The sequence below is a fragment of the Candoia aspera genome, chromosome 2 (assembly GCF_035149785.1).
Source record: "Candoia aspera isolate rCanAsp1 chromosome 2, rCanAsp1.hap2, whole genome shotgun sequence".
Lineage (NCBI taxonomy): Eukaryota > Metazoa > Chordata > Lepidosauria > Squamata > Boidae > Candoia > Candoia aspera.
The window spans coordinates 40,230,793-40,249,730 of record NC_086154.1 but is presented as its reverse complement, the minus strand read 5'-3'; the positions used below and the strand labels follow the sequence as shown (position 1 = coordinate 40,249,730).

At 43.2% G+C, this 18,938-nt stretch overlaps 1 protein-coding gene across 4 annotated transcripts in view; it reads left to right on the top strand.

Moving 5' to 3' along the window:
* The window catches only part of TMCC1 (transmembrane and coiled-coil domain family 1), a 137,604-nt gene extending 127,487 nt beyond the window's left edge, over positions 1-10,117 (top strand). For all 4 annotated transcript variants that reach the window (XM_063291645.1, XM_063291646.1, XM_063291648.1 and 1 more), the window contains 2 exons: positions 1,518-1,653; positions 5,902-10,117. In XM_063291645.1, the coding sequence (XP_063147715.1) occupies positions 1,518-1,653; positions 5,902-6,216 (451 nt within the window). In that variant the 3' untranslated portion in view covers positions 6,217-10,117. The remainder of the gene's footprint in view (positions 1-1,517; positions 1,654-5,901) is intronic.
* Positions 10,118-18,938: the final 8,821 nt, after the last annotated feature.

Sequence of the window (18,938 nt, the reverse complement as noted above, 5' to 3'; positions counted from 1 at the left end):
AAACAAAGTTTGGAAGCTCTCTTTACACACCCATATCCTGTTTCCTCCTACTGTGTTTGGTTATTTGAACATACACATATTTAAATTGATTGTTTGTCCCTTCTTCCAGTACATCTAACAAACTACCTCTAATTCATTTATTGGTTTGAGAAATCGGAATAGGACAGTCCTTATTAAAATCAAATTGATTATTTTTTTTCTTTTTTGTAACTATGCTTAGAATGTAACCAGACAAGGCTTTTGCTGTGTAACATTATTTCCTCGTTCTAGGCGTTTTATGGAGAATCGAGATATTAGCCTGTGTTTTTCCTAATACCGTATCATTTTAGTTTCCTAATCCAAACTGATCATTAAGAAACAGCAGAACAGCCATTTAATTTTTCAGGTGTGGCTAAGACAATGCACAACTGAGTCCCAAAGAGAGTATGTCAAAATGTTGGGAACATCCAACTACTGTCATATGTCACTGGGTGCAGAGACATTGCACAAAGTTCACAGCAAATATTTTTCCCTTTCTAAAGGCATTTCTGAATTTACAATTGTTCTTAGAGAAACAGTATTTTAAAACAATGAATTCAGCTCTTAGCAGTAGCTGTGGATTTTACAAAAATCTAATTTTCAATCCCAATTGTGAAAACTTTCCAGGACAATCAAGAGGACAATTTGAAATTGATTAGAAAGAGCATGATTACTAGTTAGGTTATAAAACTGATCAGAAAAAGGTCAGAACTTAAAACACTCCTGTAACAATGCTTACTTGGAATTACCCTTCCCCCTGAGATTCGGCAGGTCCTACCCTAATGGCCTTCCGAAAAGCTGTAGAGAGCTGGCTTTTCCCACAAGCCTCGGAGTGATGTGAGGCTGGAGCCCAGGGAACCTCTACAGTTGTTACTCATATGTCCATGTGTGCTATGTTTGGCATGCTGGGAATGCTCTGTTTTGTTGGTTTTTATGCTTTTTATTGTTTTTATTTTATTACTGTTGTGAGCTGCCCAGGGTTATGTTACATAAAATGGGCAGCTACACAGATTTTTAAATAAATAAATTGTATAAATACATATGGAATTGCACTGTTTACCTCTTCAAAGGCACTTCATTCATTGGTATGTTCCAAGGTTGCAACTTTGCCTAGAAAACAGATGCAAGGGCTGAATTCAAATTCAGCTATTTAGAAATGTTCAGTTTATTCTGGTGTATGTTCCAAAATTAGAAAGCATAATACCAAACTAATTGATTAGACCCAGGTTGAATTACATCCACTGGACTGTAATTAACTGTTTGACAATGGAAACACTCCATATACTATCTTTGAACACTTTTAAGCCCTACAGAGAGATGGGTCTGAGGCAGGCTAGAAAAGTGTAAATCATTTCCTAGCATTGCAAGTCATGTTCACTAGCTGATCCTGTTTTAAAAATTATTATAGCTGTCTTGATACCTAGGAAGATTGTGCTGAAAGGCAAGATAGATAGATGTCTTTAAAAGAAGAAAACGGCAACATGTTTTTTCTGTTCTAGATGTGAGCGGCTAGAAGAACAGCTGAATGACCTGACTGAGCTTCATCAGAATGAGATCCTCAACTTAAAACAGGAATTAGCCAGCATGGAGGAAAAAATAGCTTACCAGTCCTATGAACGAGCCAGAGATATCCAGGTTAGTGATTGTGTGTATTTCCACTTCATTTATATTATCTCTGTTGAGCATTTTTCACAAATGTTGCTCTAGTTCAGTTTATATTTTAATCTTCACTAAAATATAAACTGAATTATACTCAGAGAGAGGCCTGTGCGACCTCTCTTGCCCCATCGAACCCGATACTCCCCGTGGTTTGCAGAGGAGCTGAGGGTTCTGAAGAGGGTTAGGAGACATCTAGAGCGCCGCTGGAGGAAGACAAGGACCAAATCCAACCAAACACAGGTTAGAGCCACTATTAAGGCCTACCTTGTAGCGATAAGAGCGGCGAAGGTCAATATTTCTCCACTCTTATCGCATCCGCAGAATGCCGCCTGACGACCCTGTTTAAAATTATTCGATCCTTTTTGGGGAAGGTGGGCCCAGTGACCCACCTACAGGGCCACGCAGAGGAATTTGCTGAGCATCTGCAGGACAAAATCGCTTGGATCTCCTCCAAGTTAGAGTTCAAGCGTGAGGCATGGTCCGTGGAGTGTACTTACCCAGTTATCTGGGAACAGTTTGATCCTGTTGGACCCAAGGAAGTGGACAGGATCCTGCAGACAGTAAATGCCACCACTTGTCACCTAGACCCATGCCCCTCCTGGCTGGTAAAAGCGGTTCAGGAGGTGACATGTGGTTGGATCCAGGTGATGGTTAATACATCCTTGAGAGAGGGGGTATTCCCCGCTGCCTTTAAGGAGGTGTTGGTGCACCCCCTCCTCAAGAAACCATCGCTGGACCCTATTGTTCTGGACAATTTTCATCCAGTCTCCCACCTCCCCTTGTTTGTGAAAAGTGGTTGAGAAAGTGCTAGCTTTGCAACTCCAGAGGGTTCTGGAGGAAACAGATTATCTAGACCCCCTTCAGTCAGGTTTCAGGCCCGGTTATAGGACGGAAACAGCATTGGTCGCACTTATGGATGATCTCTGGCAGGAGCGGGATGGGGGCAGTGCATCCATCCTGGCTCTTCTTGACCTCTCAGCGGCTTTTGATACCATCAACCATGGTATCCTTTTGGGGTGGCTCAGGGAGTTGGGGGTGGGTGGCGTGGTTCTATGCTGGTTTACCTCCTCCTTCCAGGGCCAGTCCCAATCAGTGGTTATAGGGAGCGAGAGATCCGACCCTCGGCCCCTCCTTTGTGGGGTGCTGCAGGGTTCAGTTCTCTCTCCACTCCTCTTCAACATCTACATGAAACCACTGGGTGAGATCATCTGTCACCACGGGATGAAGTATCATCAATATGCTGATGATACTCAGTTATACATCTCTATCCCGGGTGAGGTAAGTGATGCTGTGACTGCCCTTTCTTGGTGCCTGGGGGCTGTTGGGGTCTGGATGGCGAACAACAGGCTTCAACTGAACCCTGGTAAGATGGACTGGCTGTGGGTTAATGGCTCTTCCATATCCAGAACTTTGTCATCTTTGGTCCTGGATGGGGTGGCACTGCCCCAGACAGACCCGGTGCAGAATCTGAGGGTCCTCCTGGACTCACGGCTCCTGCTCAAAGAGCAGGTGGCAGCCATGGCCAGGAGGGCCTTTGCACAGCTTCGTGCTGTGTACCAGTTACGCCCTTTCCTGGATTGGGAGGCCGTTTGAAAAGTCACTCATGCCCTTGTTATCTCCCACATAGACTATTGCAACACGCTCTACATGGGGCTACCCTTGAAGAGTATTTGCTGGTCCAGAAGCTTCAGCTGGTCCAGAATGCAGCACGCAGGCTATTATTGGTGCCTCTAGAAGGGCGTACCAGTTTGCTTCCAGGTCCAATTCAAGGTGTTGGTTATCACCTTTAAAGCCCTACATGGCATGGGGCCAGACTACCTGAGGGACCGCCTCTTCCCCATTACATCAACCCATCCCACCCGATCATGCAGAGAGGGCATGTTGCGGACCCCATCTGCAAGAGAAGCTCACTTGGTGGGGTCCAGGAGGCTTTGCAGTATCTCCTGCCCTGTGGAACATGCTGCCCCCGGAGGTGAGATTAGCCCCATCACTACTGGCCTTCTGAAGGAACCTGAAGTAGCTCCGCACGGGGATGGCTGGTACCTTAGAGCACTCCTCCCACATATGGACTGTATGAGATCCTCCTGCCACTTGGATTTTATTCCTATTTTATTTTTATTTTTATATTTATTATTAAGGGTAATATATAATATGTTTGTTTTAATTGACTATTTTATTGTAAACCACCCAGAGTCCTTCCAGTGGGAGGAGATGGGCGGGGATAAATTTGATGAATGAATGAATGAATGAATGAATGAATGAATGAATGAATGAATACATAAATAGTAGAATTGAGGTATATATATATATAATGTTTGTTTTAATTGACTATTTTACTGTAAACCACCCAGAGTCCCTCCAGTGGGAGGAGATGGGCGGGGATAAATTTGATGAATGAATGAATGAACGAATGAATACATAAATAGTAGAATTGAGGTACTGTGTTTTAAATCCCGAATTATCTCAATTCTTTGACCCTTACTGAAGCAGGAGTCATTATATCTTTGCAAGGTTTATCCAAAACCTGTTAACAAATTTCTCTAAAATTGTAGAGAAAAAGCTGGCATTCTGTCATAAAAATTAATCCATTTCCTGGCAAACTTGCCTCCATCTTTAGAGAGAGTTATAGTAAAGGTGGTAGTGTGTGTTGGGACCCAAGTTTGTACCATGACAGAGTAATTTGTACAGTATTGTTTCCAGTCATTAATTTTAATGAAATCATACAGATGCAGAAATAAAAAGAGTAACTGATGTTTTATGTCCTCTTCTTCAGGAAGCAATCTTTTCATGTTTCTTGTCCAAATAAGGAACTTCTCTGAGAGGAAAGTTTTTGATCTGGGTATATAAAGTGTCTAAAGTTAAAAAATATGGAAAGTTAAATTTAGAGGGCTGAGCTGCATGTCCACTCAGGTATTGAATGCTGGCTAATCCCTTACAAGAGGGCTACTTACACGTGATGCCAGTAAACCTTTGCATTGAGATAAATCTCTGCCACACGTGTCTGTCCAGCAGAGGTTCAGGGAATGGGACTGATTTTCATGCTTGTGTGGAAAACTAAACTATGTTTGGCCTCCTCCCAGCTAAAAACAGTGGGAGAGACTGGATTTAAGAAGAGATATTATAAAGCAAAAACTATAGAGGAGGATTTTACCACCACCACCACCAACTTTCAATCGTCCTGCCATTTTGCAGCCCTTTTGTATGGGAATATAATGTCAAATGCAAAACCATAGCTGCAGATATACTTTTAAGTGCACAGTCTACCTTTCTCTTGACTATGATCATATAGGCAGTGCACATGGACAGTAATAGTGGACACTTTGAGGGTCACACTGATGCAGATGATTCCGTGTTTTTCGTCACTGCTTGAAATTCTCGAACTGCCATCCAGAAGTGGGGGGGGGCTGTCCCTGTCCATTTTTGGAGAGTGACTTCTGACATGCTTTGCAAATCAGGTGCAGTGTTAAGGCTACAGAAGTAGTGCACTCCTGATCTAAAAGAATTTATTACACCACCAGTAATTATTTGTCGGGTTTAAGATCTAAGTGTCTGTGCAGAAGAAAACGAGAGTGAAATCAAGAGGCAGTAACCCTAATCTGAAAGACTTTTAATTCCTCATTCCATATTGTTCATAATAGAGGCTTCTGACATGATACCATGAATTGTAAATTACTTTATGTAGGATTTATTGCCATTCAAAGCACTATAGTTTCGTGGAGATTATGTCAGACTAATCTGGTAATCCTAATATTGCAGATTACAGCTACCAGATCTGGGCAGTAGAAATCCTGATAACCATTAGATAGTAGCAGAGAGATACAGAAAACTAACATTTTGTGGTTGTCCACATTTTTTGCACCCCAGTTCTGTAGCCTAGTGGAGATGCTGTTATAAATGCAATAATAAGTAACAAGCCTGGAGGAACCTTAATTTTGCTCCTGGATGTGAAACCAAAGGAGTTGCTCACATCCTGCAAAATGTGATTGCAGCTCCAGGAATCCCATGTGATTGCATTTCAAGGTGTGTTTAGTAGCTTATTTAGAAGATGTGCCAAGCCGCATTTCTGATTATTGTCCCATCAGCTTCTGGCACCTGATGTTTTGTCGGTAGACTGCTTGACCCCTGCCTAGGTATGTCCTATTTGGGTAAAAAGGAGCCCAGTATAGGATCTCATAGATCTTTCTTCCCTTTGTGATCACTGAGCAGTTCTCTTATGCTCAACAGGAGGCCCTAGAGGCATGTCAGACCAGAATCTCCAAGATGGAACTGCAGCAGCAACAGCAGCAAGTTGTCCAGTTGGAAGGCCTTGAAAATGCCACTGCCAGAAACCTTCTGGGCAAACTAATAAACATCCTCTTAGCTGTGATGGCTGTCCTGTTGGTCTTTGTCTCCACCGTGGCCAACTGCGTGGTCCCCCTGATGAAAACTCGCAGCAGGACGTTCAGCACTTTCTTTGCCTTGGTCTTCATTGCCTTTTTGTGTAAGCACTGGGATGCCATTACTGGCTACTTGGAACGTTTTTTTTCACCCTCCAGATGATGACAAGAACAGGCTGTTGCCTCACTCACTCGAGCTGGCTCTGGCAAGGAAATGCATCAAAGCTTAGTCAGCAGTTCCTTCCTTCACCGAAGATTTAACATGTCCGAGTGTGAATTTGTTTACAGTTAAAATAACATTTTCTCTCTGAGACACGTTGGCAATAGTGGGTTTTTTTTTTAGATTTTATTAAAGAACTCTTTTTTTGTCAAAACTCCTGGACAATTTTTATGTAGCATGGTTCTCTTTGGATGCAAATCTTAATATTCTGTAAGTGTACAAAGATAAAACACAAACCTGGAGCACACCAATGGGCAAATTAAATTATGGCTCAACTACTGTACTAAACCTGGTCAGAAGAGGAAAAGACAAATAAATAGATTCTAACGAAGATAATCCGGTGCATAGCGATACTCTGATTATCCTATAATGCTACTGTGAAAACTGACCACATTCTGTGTCTGAATGTATAGCTTCAGGATGGCTTTCTCTAGTGAAAGACCAATGCAATACATGGAACTTCCTGGATCTCTTCCTGGGTTTGCCTCTTCTGCTGTTAAACTTTCTGGCCAGCTATATGAAGTGGATTAGTTATCCTGTGCACAGTTACTGCACAGCTGTACTCCAGTATTTTGAACTAGCCCTTTGAATATTTTAAGCAAAAGCCCTTGGTTGCACTTTGACTGTTTTTTAATGTATGTATAGTCACAGATCTAAAAATCCAAATGGCATACTTGAAGAGTGTAATACTCAAACTCTCAGTGCTTCCTTATTGTTTCTAATAGGATTTTTTATTCTTATTGGGGATTGTTTTTGAACTTAATGGTTGGGAGCATCATCTCTCTTTCTCTCTCTTGCTCTCTTTGAATAAAGAAGTGATGTTCTTAAATGAAGAAGTGTGTGAATAAATATGAGCTATCTTGTCCTGAGATGGTTTTGAGGGTTGCAAATAATTTTTAATGTATCTCAAGTGCAAACCTGTTCACATGTGATCTATGTCCTCCTTAACTTCCATACATAGCATGAAGAAAATAGATTCTCTTTCCCCTCCTGCCAGTCCATACACGTTTTGTTTTGTCTGGAAGTGAAGGAGGAACTGAAAATCTTGTCCCTGGTCCTGTTGTGTCTAGACCAGTTATTTTAATGAGAATAAAGAAATCCTGGTTTGTTCTAAGAAAAATGAATGGGAACTTTTGAAAGCATGAGTGAGCGAGCATTTTGAGAAAAGAAATAAGGAGTCTTAACCTTACTGATAATAAATAGGACTTAAATGTTCAGTTTAGGCTCCTCCATGCCAAAGTTGGAGTGCTAGCTGGGGTAGACTACAGCAGTCAGCTTCAGATCTATCATAAAGCTGCTCTGTGTCTCTAGGGAAGGCATAAATGCTTAAGGAAGCATCAAGTCATAAGGCCAACCCTTTTAAATAGTCCCCGAGTTAACGTATTATTCAGATATGCCCTTGAGAACTGAAACCAAAGCTGTCCTACTAACAAACTAACAGTGTTCACACTGTTGATGCTGCTTATGTTTAGAGTCAGCCCCTTCAACTTCACTGTGTTCCCGTATAGGACATCATGAAACCTCCTGCATTAGTAAGATTTGGTACAACCTTCCTGACAACAAAAAGAGCAAGTGAACAGTGCTTTCCCCCCCGCTTGCTCCTCAACACGTATTTGAAACAGGTTCTTCCTGTTTCAAGCGTGTAAAACAAGGACTCATGCAGATTACTTATATGAGTGTTCAAAACAGAATTTTCCCTTGCAAGACACACATTTTAAAAAGCAGTGGTATGAGCTGCTTGTTCTCCTACTTTCACTGCTTTTTCAGAAATGTAAACTGGGCCTGGAATTGTAAGAATGTTGGTTCTGTTAGTAAGTCTTCAGCCATGGTGACGTGTTTTTCCAAAGCCTCTTTAATGCTGGCCAACAAGCTTTATATTTGTGAAATTCAGAATTAAAATTCTTAATTCTAGCTGTTTTCACTGTGAAAACAGTTAAGCATTCTTTTACATTGCTGGAATATAATCATTTAATTCTAACTAGGCCAGTCTTTTATCTAAGAGCCTAACAGTCCCCAAATGACCTACCGTACATAATGTGGAACTGAATCCTGAAGTTCTTACTGTTTAGGTTTTATTATTTAAACTTTGTTTCTATCCTGTCTCCTTTGTTAAATGGAACTTGGCCTTCTGATTGTTAGCTAACAGTAGAGAAACTTCTTTTTGCCCCAATCATCATTCAAGCATATCATTTTCAGAATTGCAGTTCTTTGTACACTCAGATCCCTAATGCTAACATGCACCACAGATTGGTACTGAAAAAAATCTACTTGTCCCCCAAGGAAATTACCAATTACAAGAGATTCTGGCCCAGAACTAAGCATTCTGTTTCCCTAGCCCTACAGATATAGATTGTTTATTAATATCTGTTTGTATTAACATTTGCCTCGGCCTGCCATTTCAAATCTTTATTGAATTTATGACCACTGTTCCTAAGCATCTCAATATCCCTCCACCTTTTTGCATGTTCTTAGTGATAAACTAAGTGACTTAAAAAGGGCATGATTTGGACACCAACATGAAACGCTTGAGGTGGCTTCTAGGACCACTTTTATGATACATGCATTTGCTGTAGATAAGTTTAGCACAGCGTATGAACAAATATGGCCTAGATGAGTATTCATTATTTCATATTCACTGAAGTCTGTTAGTGAATATTTCATTGCCTCTTCTTGTAAACATTTATAATTTCTGAATGTGTCTTATTTGATAAGTACTGTAACAGCTAACACCTGTTTACCAGGAAAAGAAAGTGATAGAGCCCTAATCTTCAAAATTTTTCCAAAAAGACGTTTTGGTTTATGATTAAAACTGGTTTTCAGTACATTCTAAAGGTTTCTATTCATGTTTTATGAGGTTGCATCCAATCGGTTGAATATTCTAACATGACTCTTGTCATTTTGCCTTTTTTGCTAACAAATCATTCAGTCTCCCCACTGCATCAAATTATTTCACAAATGTTAACTATTTAAAAATGTGACTATAGCTTTAAACCCCTAATTCCCTTTGCAAGCATTTTTGGCTTATTTGTTACAGATAATGTTTGCAAGTGAGTGAGTGTATGCGTGTAACTTGATTATTGATGTGGCCCTCTTCAGTTAGGTATAGATTTTCCAGTTTCCTATTTAGATCAGGGGATATGTAACATACTAATAACGTATCGGATTATCATCAAAAGAAATGAATGTAGCAGATTGCATTGGTGGAAACAACACTTCAGCATATTTTCTGTGGTTCATAACATATCTAACCTTGGTGGTTTAAAGAAAGGCTGAAGTGATCACTTACTTTGTTCAGATTTTATTCCTCCAACCATAAATGATGCATACAGAGTATGTATGTACTCTGTGATAATAGCTTGTGTGTTCACAGTTACTACTTTCTTAATTCATTTATTCCACATCAGTGGACCCCTAACAATTAGGTTTTGTTGGGCTATTTTGTAGGTTATGGTACTGGCCCAAAGGACTGTCTTTCAGGGGTTTGGATGGACTTTCAGAAATTAAAAAGTGCAAGCAGTACGAACTAAGATGCCAGATGATGGGCAGGTGTCAAATTCTTTAGCAGTTGAGAAATTCTGAATGTGGCAAAAGAGTTGTATGTGTGTGTGTTGTGTAGGCCAGGTGACGTGCATTAGTAGGCAACTGACACAACTGTAAGTGTGGTTTTTTTAAAAAGTATAAAATAAAAACTCACTTGCATGGGATGACAAGTATGACAGTGACACTAGTTTATAGATCTTTAAGCTGCTAACTGTTGAGAGGGATTGATTTGTCTTGTCTGGTAGTCACAGGTTTGTCTGTGACTCATGCTGTATATAAAATTCAATAAAACCTCAGATATTCACTGTTGTGTGACTTAGTTGTTATGTGAGAAGGAGGACACATCAAGGAAATAATTAATGGTAAGATAAGATTTAAGCATCTTAGAAGTGTGAGGACAAGAAAAATGCAAATTTAAATTACAAGAACGTGATTCAGTTGTTACAGTGGGTGGCTTCTATCAAAGCACAGGCATATGCGATTTTCTCCATCCTGCATGGCCACAGTTTAAACTAACATACGCCAAGTCAGACCAGCAGTCCATGTAGCTCAATCTTATCTAATCTTATTGACAGAGACTCTCCAGGGTCATAGGCAAAGAACTTTTTTCTAATCTGGCTCCATAAGATCTCTTGATGCTGGAAATACAAGCAATCAAAACTGAGAATATTGGTAAAATGAGCTGGGTAGCCCTCCTCAGCAATGGGTTTCAAACTTTTGCCTTCAAAGTATTCCATATTGATCTGTCTGTCAAGGATCACCGGATGCTGGGTCCAAAGAACAGTTGCATATGTGAGGGTACAGGGATATTGACAACCCCGCTCCAAAATTCCAGACGCTGCACAAGGTTCCTTTGAAAACCGGTTTTAAAAAACTGGTCTGAGAAAGAAGACTGACGCCAAGTTTTCCAAGAGGCTTCAGGAGTTCAGTTCCTATTCAGCAGACAGCATGCTGGCTTTTTCCAGTACAGTAAGAATCTAGACTGGTAATCTAGGTGTTCAGTTAAGCCATGTCTTACCACTCCTGATTGGGAAGAGAACTGACAGCTGTATGCAGTTAGCCTAGTCACCTATATTACTCAACTCAATGTTCCCTTGAACTATTCCAAATCCCTTGTTCCAGAGGACCTTCAACAGGGAATTGGAGTTTGCTTAAAGCAATATCTAACAGCAATAAGGCTTGTTTTCTGCGCAACTGTTAAAAATTGCAACATTGCAATGCTGGCTGAACTGGCAACTCCCTAAATCATATTTATGCAACATTGGCCCATTCAGTACAACCATTTTTAAAAAACAAAAAATGAGAGGGGGAGCTTAATAAATTTATGTATTTATTTATTTGTCATATTTTTATTACCGCCCATCTCCCCCACTCGGGGGTTCCTGGGCAGTTCACAATAAAACAGGATCCTTCCAGTATTGAATATTACAGTATTTCTTAATGCTTTCTGAAGAAAAAAAAATTATATATAGGTAGTCCTTGACTTTAAACCATTTGTTCAGCGACCATTCGAATTTACAACAGTGCTGAATGAAGAGACGACCTGTGCCTGAAGTTACGAACGTTGCAGCGCCCCCATGGTCACATGATCAAACTTCGGGCACTTGGCAGCCTGTCCACACTTAGACCACAGGGGCACTTCAACTTCCCCGACCGGCCTATCTCCCCATCTTTTGGCCTCCTGCCACTCTGCGCTCCACCTCGCAGCTGACCTTCGCTGTCTTCTTGCTTCCACTTCTGATGAGATGTGCCCGGCCTGGCTGCTTGACCAGGCTGGGGCTGGCTTCACGCTGGAAAAAGGGGGGGAACCCAAAGCAGTCCCTTTGCAAAGAGCTCCTGTGCAGGGCTTTTTGGCACACCATGTTCCAGGAGCCTTTTACAAAGCGATGTTTTGGTGCACTGCAGCTCTGGGGCTGCTTTTGGCTTTTTTTTTTTTTGCAGCCAAAGCCCAGCCTGGTCTGGCTCAGCAGCCAGGCCAGGCACGTCTCATCAGTGGGAGCAAAAGGACAGCAAGGTCAGCTGGGGTGGCAGAGCTCAGGGCAGCAGGGGTCTTGGAGTGCAGGGTGGTGAGGGCCGCTGGGGCGGCTGCAGCTTCCCAGGGGGTGGCAAGCAGCCCCAGAGCCACACGGTTCTGGGGATGCTTGCCGCCCCGCAAGGCAGGGTGCAGGGCTGCCCAAAGGGCAGAGCTGGGGGTGGAGATAGGCAGGTGGGGGGAATTGGAGACAGTCCCTTACCTTACTGAGGCTCAAGGCTGGGAGGGACCAAGCCTGGAATGGCTTAGATTGGGGTGGGTACCTGCAATTCTTGGTTAATGACAGCAAGTGGGATTACCGGGATTGCAGTCACTAAGTGATGCGGTCATGTGACATCTTGCTTTATGACAGCATCGCTTAGCGACAGAAATTCTGGTCCCAATTGTGGTCGTAGGTTGAGGACTACCTGTAGTTATTTCTAGAGTTTATGTGCCTCTTCAGTCCAGGGGAATTCTGAACAGTTCATATTTCCCCTTTACAGTAAGGAAGTTAAGCTAACAACAATATTCATTTATTTATTTATTTTCTATCCCGCCTTTATTATTTCTATAAATAACTCAAGGCGGAGAACATACGGAATACTCCTTCCTCCTCCTCTTTTCCCCACAACAGCAACCCTGTTAGGTGAGTTGGGCTGAGAGAGAGGGACTGGCCCAAGGTCATCAATATTACATTAAGGTTATATAAGCCCAGTGCCAAAAGAACACCACCACCATATATTCATGATAGGAGTGACTCACACCCAGACTCTCTCCCAAGGCCTTCTGGAATAACCACATTTGTATGGCTTTCCAGAAAAGCAAGAGGGATGCTATTCCAAAGAAGGAAGGGGCCACAACAAAGACATCCTGTAAGAGACGGTTGCTGTAGAAAGCCCACCCTCTCAGATCTTACTGGATGGGCAAAAGCCACTGAGACAAGGCAATCCCATCGGTACTGAGGTCCTAAGCTGGCTGTGTGCCTCCACCAGTAAAAGACAATCCAAGCCTAACTTTCAGCTTATGCTAAGTTATAATTTGCTTGCACAAATAAATCACTGTGTACAAAATTTGCTTCAGATGTATTATCCTTTCCTTTAAGGCAGCATTTTCCAGCCTGAAGTCTTTGAATGTGTTGGCTAGAGATAAAAAAGAGTTGTGGAGTCCAACACAGCTGGTAGGTACCAGTTTGAAGATGGGAACGATATGAAGGTATACTAAAATATGTGCACCTTTGAAACCTGATTGGAGAGCTGAGTTCCAGGCTCTGAATAAAATAAACTGCACAGTTTTAAAAAAATGTTTTATTGACATGCTGTTTACCCAGTAAAGTGAACTTTGTATCCCTATCACTTCATTATAACAAAAACTGTAAGTCTGGCCAAAGCAGCTGACCAGACATTTGTGTTTTGTAGGATCATGCAATATCCTCTTTTAAATATTTTGAAATATACAGCCACTATATTTTCAGAGTTTCATTGAGCCTGAGGCAAGGTAGGACTACCATATTTGGGCTACAAGAATCCAGATGACAGCTAGATGGCAACACAGTGTTGGAGTTTTCCATATCTCTTTCCTGACTTCTAGTGTACATCTGTATTTTTTATTCATGTGTTTGTTTGTTTGTTTTTCAAATTTCTATCATGGCCCATCTCTCCCAAAAAGGGGACTCTGGGCGGTTTACGATAAAATCATTTTCCGCGCCCTGCCCTGGTAGGTTATAGAAAAGGACTTCCTTCTTCTCCCAAATCTGCTCCAAAATATCCTCTGTCTTGAGCAAAGATTTAAGAGGAGAATGAGAAATGAAGAATCTATTTTTTTGGCAGATACTGTTCTATCAGTGGAATGGCAGCATTAGATATAACCATAAACATGCATATTCAACTCAGTGGACTAGAAATTGAAACTTTGAAAACTGAAAACACAGGTCTGGTTTGTGAATGCCCATCAAATGCCTGGGGAGTTGATTTGCTATTATCCTTTGTCCATGATGAAAGATAAATTCTTTAAACTGAAAAGTTCCACTGGGTGAGGGGTTGGGGTGAGAGTGAGGTTAAATCTTCATTTTGCATGTCTATATCTTATTTGCTATTGGCCTTGTACACCACCTAGTGGTAGAATATTAGCTTTTCTGCAGTTAATTTCATTTCAGCATTTTCTTCCATTCATTATAATAGCCCAGCTGGTTAATGTATTTGCAGAAGTACAGTATATGAAATGATGGAATTATATTTTAAGATCCTTGTTCTTAAACAGATTGGCTCTATCTTCAGTTTCAGGAATTACCATCCTTTGAAAATTACCCCCATCCTTCCAAATAACATAAATTTGCAGCACAGTCTAAATATTTAACTTCCTTCTAGTGGCTTCATCAAATAAACCAGATTGATGTAGTCCTTCTAAACTGGGGACTCTGTAGATCTTCTAAATTCATTTGTTCTGCTTAATACTAGCATGTCAACACATAATATTAAATATTACAAAGAAATTACAGAGTCCATGCACTGAGAAACTAGATGTAAGGACTGACACCTTGGGTCCCAATAACGACCTGACTCACACTTTTGAAATATGCAGAATTCAGATTTATTGAGAGTAGTGTACAGATCAAGAGAAAAAGCTGCAATTAAAGATTTCCTCCTAAACTACCTAATTAAACCTTACCCGACACCCCGCTCCCCCCTTACAACTCTTCCTGTCCTAACAGCCAGGAACCATGCTGAGACAAGGAATAGGTCTCTAGTGTTTTATTACTGCTACATAAACATAAAATCCTAACAAACTGAAGAAGCGTGGGAAAAACCCAGACATATAAACCCCAAAGACTAAGGCGGGCCCGATCTGTGCCTCTTTGAATGGCTACCTAATTCCTCAGTACTACGCATGCGCTTTACAGCCTGGATGGGAGCCCCCTGCTCGCCATCCTTACTCATGACATCACCCTCCCCTCCAGATTCACATTCCATTTCAGCCCCCTCCCTTCCAGAGGCTGGATAAGAGTCGACGTCTCCTTCTAAGGTCCCATGGGAACTGGGCAACGATGGAAAGTCTTCAAAGGAAAACTCCTCCAAGGACGAATCAGTGCTGCTCTCCAGGTCTGATAACTCTTCTGGCCCAGGTGGCCGCTGCTGGAAAATAGCTAGATAATTAGAAGAGTCGTCCCCCCTCCCCCCTGGGAAATGCACGCCTGAGGTGGAGGGCTGTGCCCCCCCTCCCTCTGTAACTGGAGTCAAGGCTTCAGGCGGGGGTGGAAGGTGCAAACTTACGAATTTCTCTGCCTGCTCATCCAAGTGAGGAATCTCTGGTAGAGTGCGAGGCTTGGGTTTGTGAGGGAAAAGCTGATGGAATCGATGAACCAGTGCTGGAGCATGTACATCTCTGGCATTCTCCCACGTGCGCTCTTCCTCAGGGTACCCTTTCCAGTGTATTAAATATTGGATGCCCCTTCCCCTCCTCCTAGAGTCCAGAATTTCCTCGACTTCATATTCCTTCTCCCCCTCCACAATTACTGGAGGTGGAGGGGGGGCATTTGCGATCGTAAGGTACTTGGGGGAGAGTCTTTCGCTAGCAAGGCTCTGTGAAAAACTGGATGGATTTTCATGGATGCTGGCAGCTTTAAGCGATAAGCCACTGGATTTATCTGCTGTACCACAGTGAAAGGGCCCACAAACTTAGAGTCCAATTTCTTGGAGGGTCTGGTAGAGTTCAAAAACTTGGTAGAGAGCCCTACTCTGTCTCCTACTGCAATTGCTGGCCCCTCTTGTCTGTGAGCATCTGCAGCTCTCTTGTAAGCACTCTTTGCCCTGTTCAGCTGCTCCTTTAACAACTCCTGTGCGGCTTGTTGCGATTTAAGAAAATCAGCCGTGGCTGGAACAGTTCCCTGCTGGGAGGAGGTGGGCGACACCCAAGGGTTAACCCCGTAGAGTGCCTGGAAAGGGGACATCTTGGTCGAGGATTGCACAGAGTTGTTATAAGTAAATTCTGCCATGGGGAGCAGGGCTGGCCAATTGTCTTGCTGATAAGTGGTGTAACACCTGAGATACTGCTGTAACCATTGGTTAATTTTCTCAGCTTGCCCATTACTAGCAGGATGATGCGCTGATGACAGGTGGATCTGGACCCCTAATGACTGGAAAAGGGCCCTCCAGAACCTGGAAGTGAACTGTGGGCCTCTGTCACCCACCAAGTGATTCACCATGCCTCTATACCTAAAAACGTGGTCCATGAACAACTGCGCTGTGGCTTGTGCAGATGGGAGGCCCTTGCAAGGAATAAAATGCGCCATTTTTGTGAAAAGGTCCACCACCACTAGTATGGAAGTCAGCCCCTGGACCGGGGGTAAATCAGTGATGAAATCCATGCAGATTGTATCCCAAGGCCTACTGGGGGTGAGTAGGGGTTGCAAGCGTCCTGTGGGCTTCCCTGGGAGAGGCTTGGCTCGTCTGCAGGTGTGACAAGAAGCAACGTAACCCTTTATGTCTGCAGTCATCTTAGGCCACCAGTAGTTTCTCAGAGCTCTATGGAGAGTTTTGAAAACACCTCCGTGGCCTGCCGTTTGATGGTCATGGCAAAGTCTCAGTACTTCTTCCCTCAATGAAGGGGGAATATATAATCGCCCACTATGCCAGAGGATTCCTGCCTCCACATTGAATGGGGGGGCAGTGTCTTGCGGGCCCCTCTGGAGGTCATCCATCCTGGCCCTGGCATACGGGTCCTGTTGCTGCTGAGCTCTGACTCTTGTAAATAGGTCCTCTGCTTGTCTGCCTGCTGCTAAAATCTCTGTTTGGTTCCCCCTCATAGACTGATCAAAGTTGTGAGGTTGTAATATAGTAGCCTGTACCTCCTGGTGAGTGGCAGGGGTTGCCTGAAAGGATCGAGACAGGGCGTCTGCCAAGCGGTTTTGCGCCCCGGGCACATAAGAAATAACAAAATTGAAACGGGAGAAAAACTGGCTCCATCTGATTTGGCGTGGGGTGAGGGATCTGGTGTTTTGTAGAAGCTGTAAATTCTTGTGATCGGTGCAAACTTTCACAGGAAAGCTTGCACCTTCTAGCCAGTGCCTCCACTCTTGGAATGCTGCTTTAATTGCCAGCAACTCCTTGTTAAAAACATCATAGTTTCTCTCTGCTGCGTGAAAAAAAGGCGCACGGAAGCAATGTATTCTCGGTTTTGTTTGTATATTGCAATAACACCGCCCCAATGGCAATATCGGAAGCATCTGAATGCATTATGAATTGCTTCGTGGGATCAGGGTGTCTTAACAGAGGCTGGGATGCAAAGCATTGCTTAAATTCTTGGAAGGCTGCTTGCTCTCTCTCCCCCCAAATGAATTTTGATCCTTTCTTCAAAAGCTGTGTGAGGGGTCTAGCCCTGTCACTAAAGTTTTTTATGAACCGCCTGTAGAAACTGCAAAATCCTAGATATCTTTGTACTTCTTTAACATTTCGGGGAGGTGGCCAAGAGAGAATTGCCTGGACCTTAGAAGGATCCATGGATATGCCTTCTGTTGATACCTTATAGCCCAGGAAATGTAATTCAGTTAAATCAAAGAGACACTTCTCTAGCTTGGCGAATAGCTTGTTCTCTCTCAGTCTTTGTAAGACATTACGTACATGGGTTACATGAGTTGTAGCATCCTCAGAGAAAATTAATATGTCATCTAGATAAATGACCAGATACTTATCTAGTAAATCAGAGAAAATTTGATTCATAAATCTGGAAAATATGGCTCCTGCATTAGACAAGCCAAAGGGCAAAACAAGGTACTCAAATTTACCAAACCTGGTGTCGAAGGCAGTTAGATATTCGTGCCCCTCTTTCATCTGGATCAGATTGTACGCATTCCTGAGATCCAACCTGGTAAAAATGCGTGTTTTCTGTAAGCGATCCAGCAGATCAGATATTAGAGGCAGTGAGTAAGTTTCTTTTTTTGTGAGTTTATTTAAAAAACTGAAATCATGCACCACTCTCATGGGTGCCTCCTGGTTTGCAGGTGCCAACGGGTCAGGCTTCTTTGGTACAAAGAAGGTAGGAGCAGACACTGGGGAAGTAGATGGTCGGATGAACCTCTTTTGGAGATTAGAATCCAAGTAATCTTTCAAGGTGGCTAGTTCCTTGGGAGACATGGGATATTGTTTCCTTGCTGGAATCCTGGCTCCTGGTATCAACTCAATGGTGCAATCACAGTCCCTATGGGGGGGTAGTGCTGTGGCCTCTTGTTCGCTGAAAACGTCTGCAAAATCTGCATACTTGGCTGGCAACTGGACCCCCCCTGCCTCCGTGACTGCGTTGGTTGCTGGAGAGCGGAGAGCGGCTTGAATCTTGTGGTGCTGGCATTCCTTAGCTGGGAAGGAGATTGCTCCCGTAGTCCAGTTCAGCAATGGGTTGTGGATCCTCAGCCAAGGCGTGCCTAGGATTACAGGCACATTAAGCGATGCAGTAACATATAGCTGGATCCACTCAGTGTGGTCTCCCGTTGTCAGCTGCACCGGTTCTGTGAACCTTCTAATCGGCCCTGCCTTGAGGGGCTGGCCGTCAATGGTCTCCACTTCTATGGGACATGGCAATTCTATGGTCAGAATGTTGAAGTCTTGTACGGTCTGCACATCAATAAAATTGGTTGAAGCTCCGGAATCCACGAGGGCCTCTAGCTTGACCTGGTGCTCTGGGTTGACGTGCATTATTACTGGTAGGTAGTAAAAGGATTGCCTGGAATCCTCGGAATGAGCCCTCCTTAATTGATTGATGATTTCCCTGCTGAGCTCTGTGGAGGGAGACCAACGGAGTTTCTCTGGTTGGAAGCAGAGGCGGAGATGGCTCTTGTTTCAGCTGCTTGCCCTGGGAGTCTTACTGAAGTTGCTTGGCTTCTCACTGGGCAAGCTCTCACCATGTGCCCCTGGGCTCCACAGTAAAAACAGAGGGCTCTGTCTCTCCTTCTCTGCCTCTCAGCCTCAGAAATAAGCCTTCTGCTCGCCCCGATCTGCATCGGCTCCTCTGGTCCTGAGTGAGTGGATGCTACGGAGAGAGCTGGAAATCCTGGAAGCACTCTGAGGGCCCTGTTTCTCCCCGGCTGTATCTGTCTGAGCTCTTCTAGCCTGGCATCTATGACCACAGA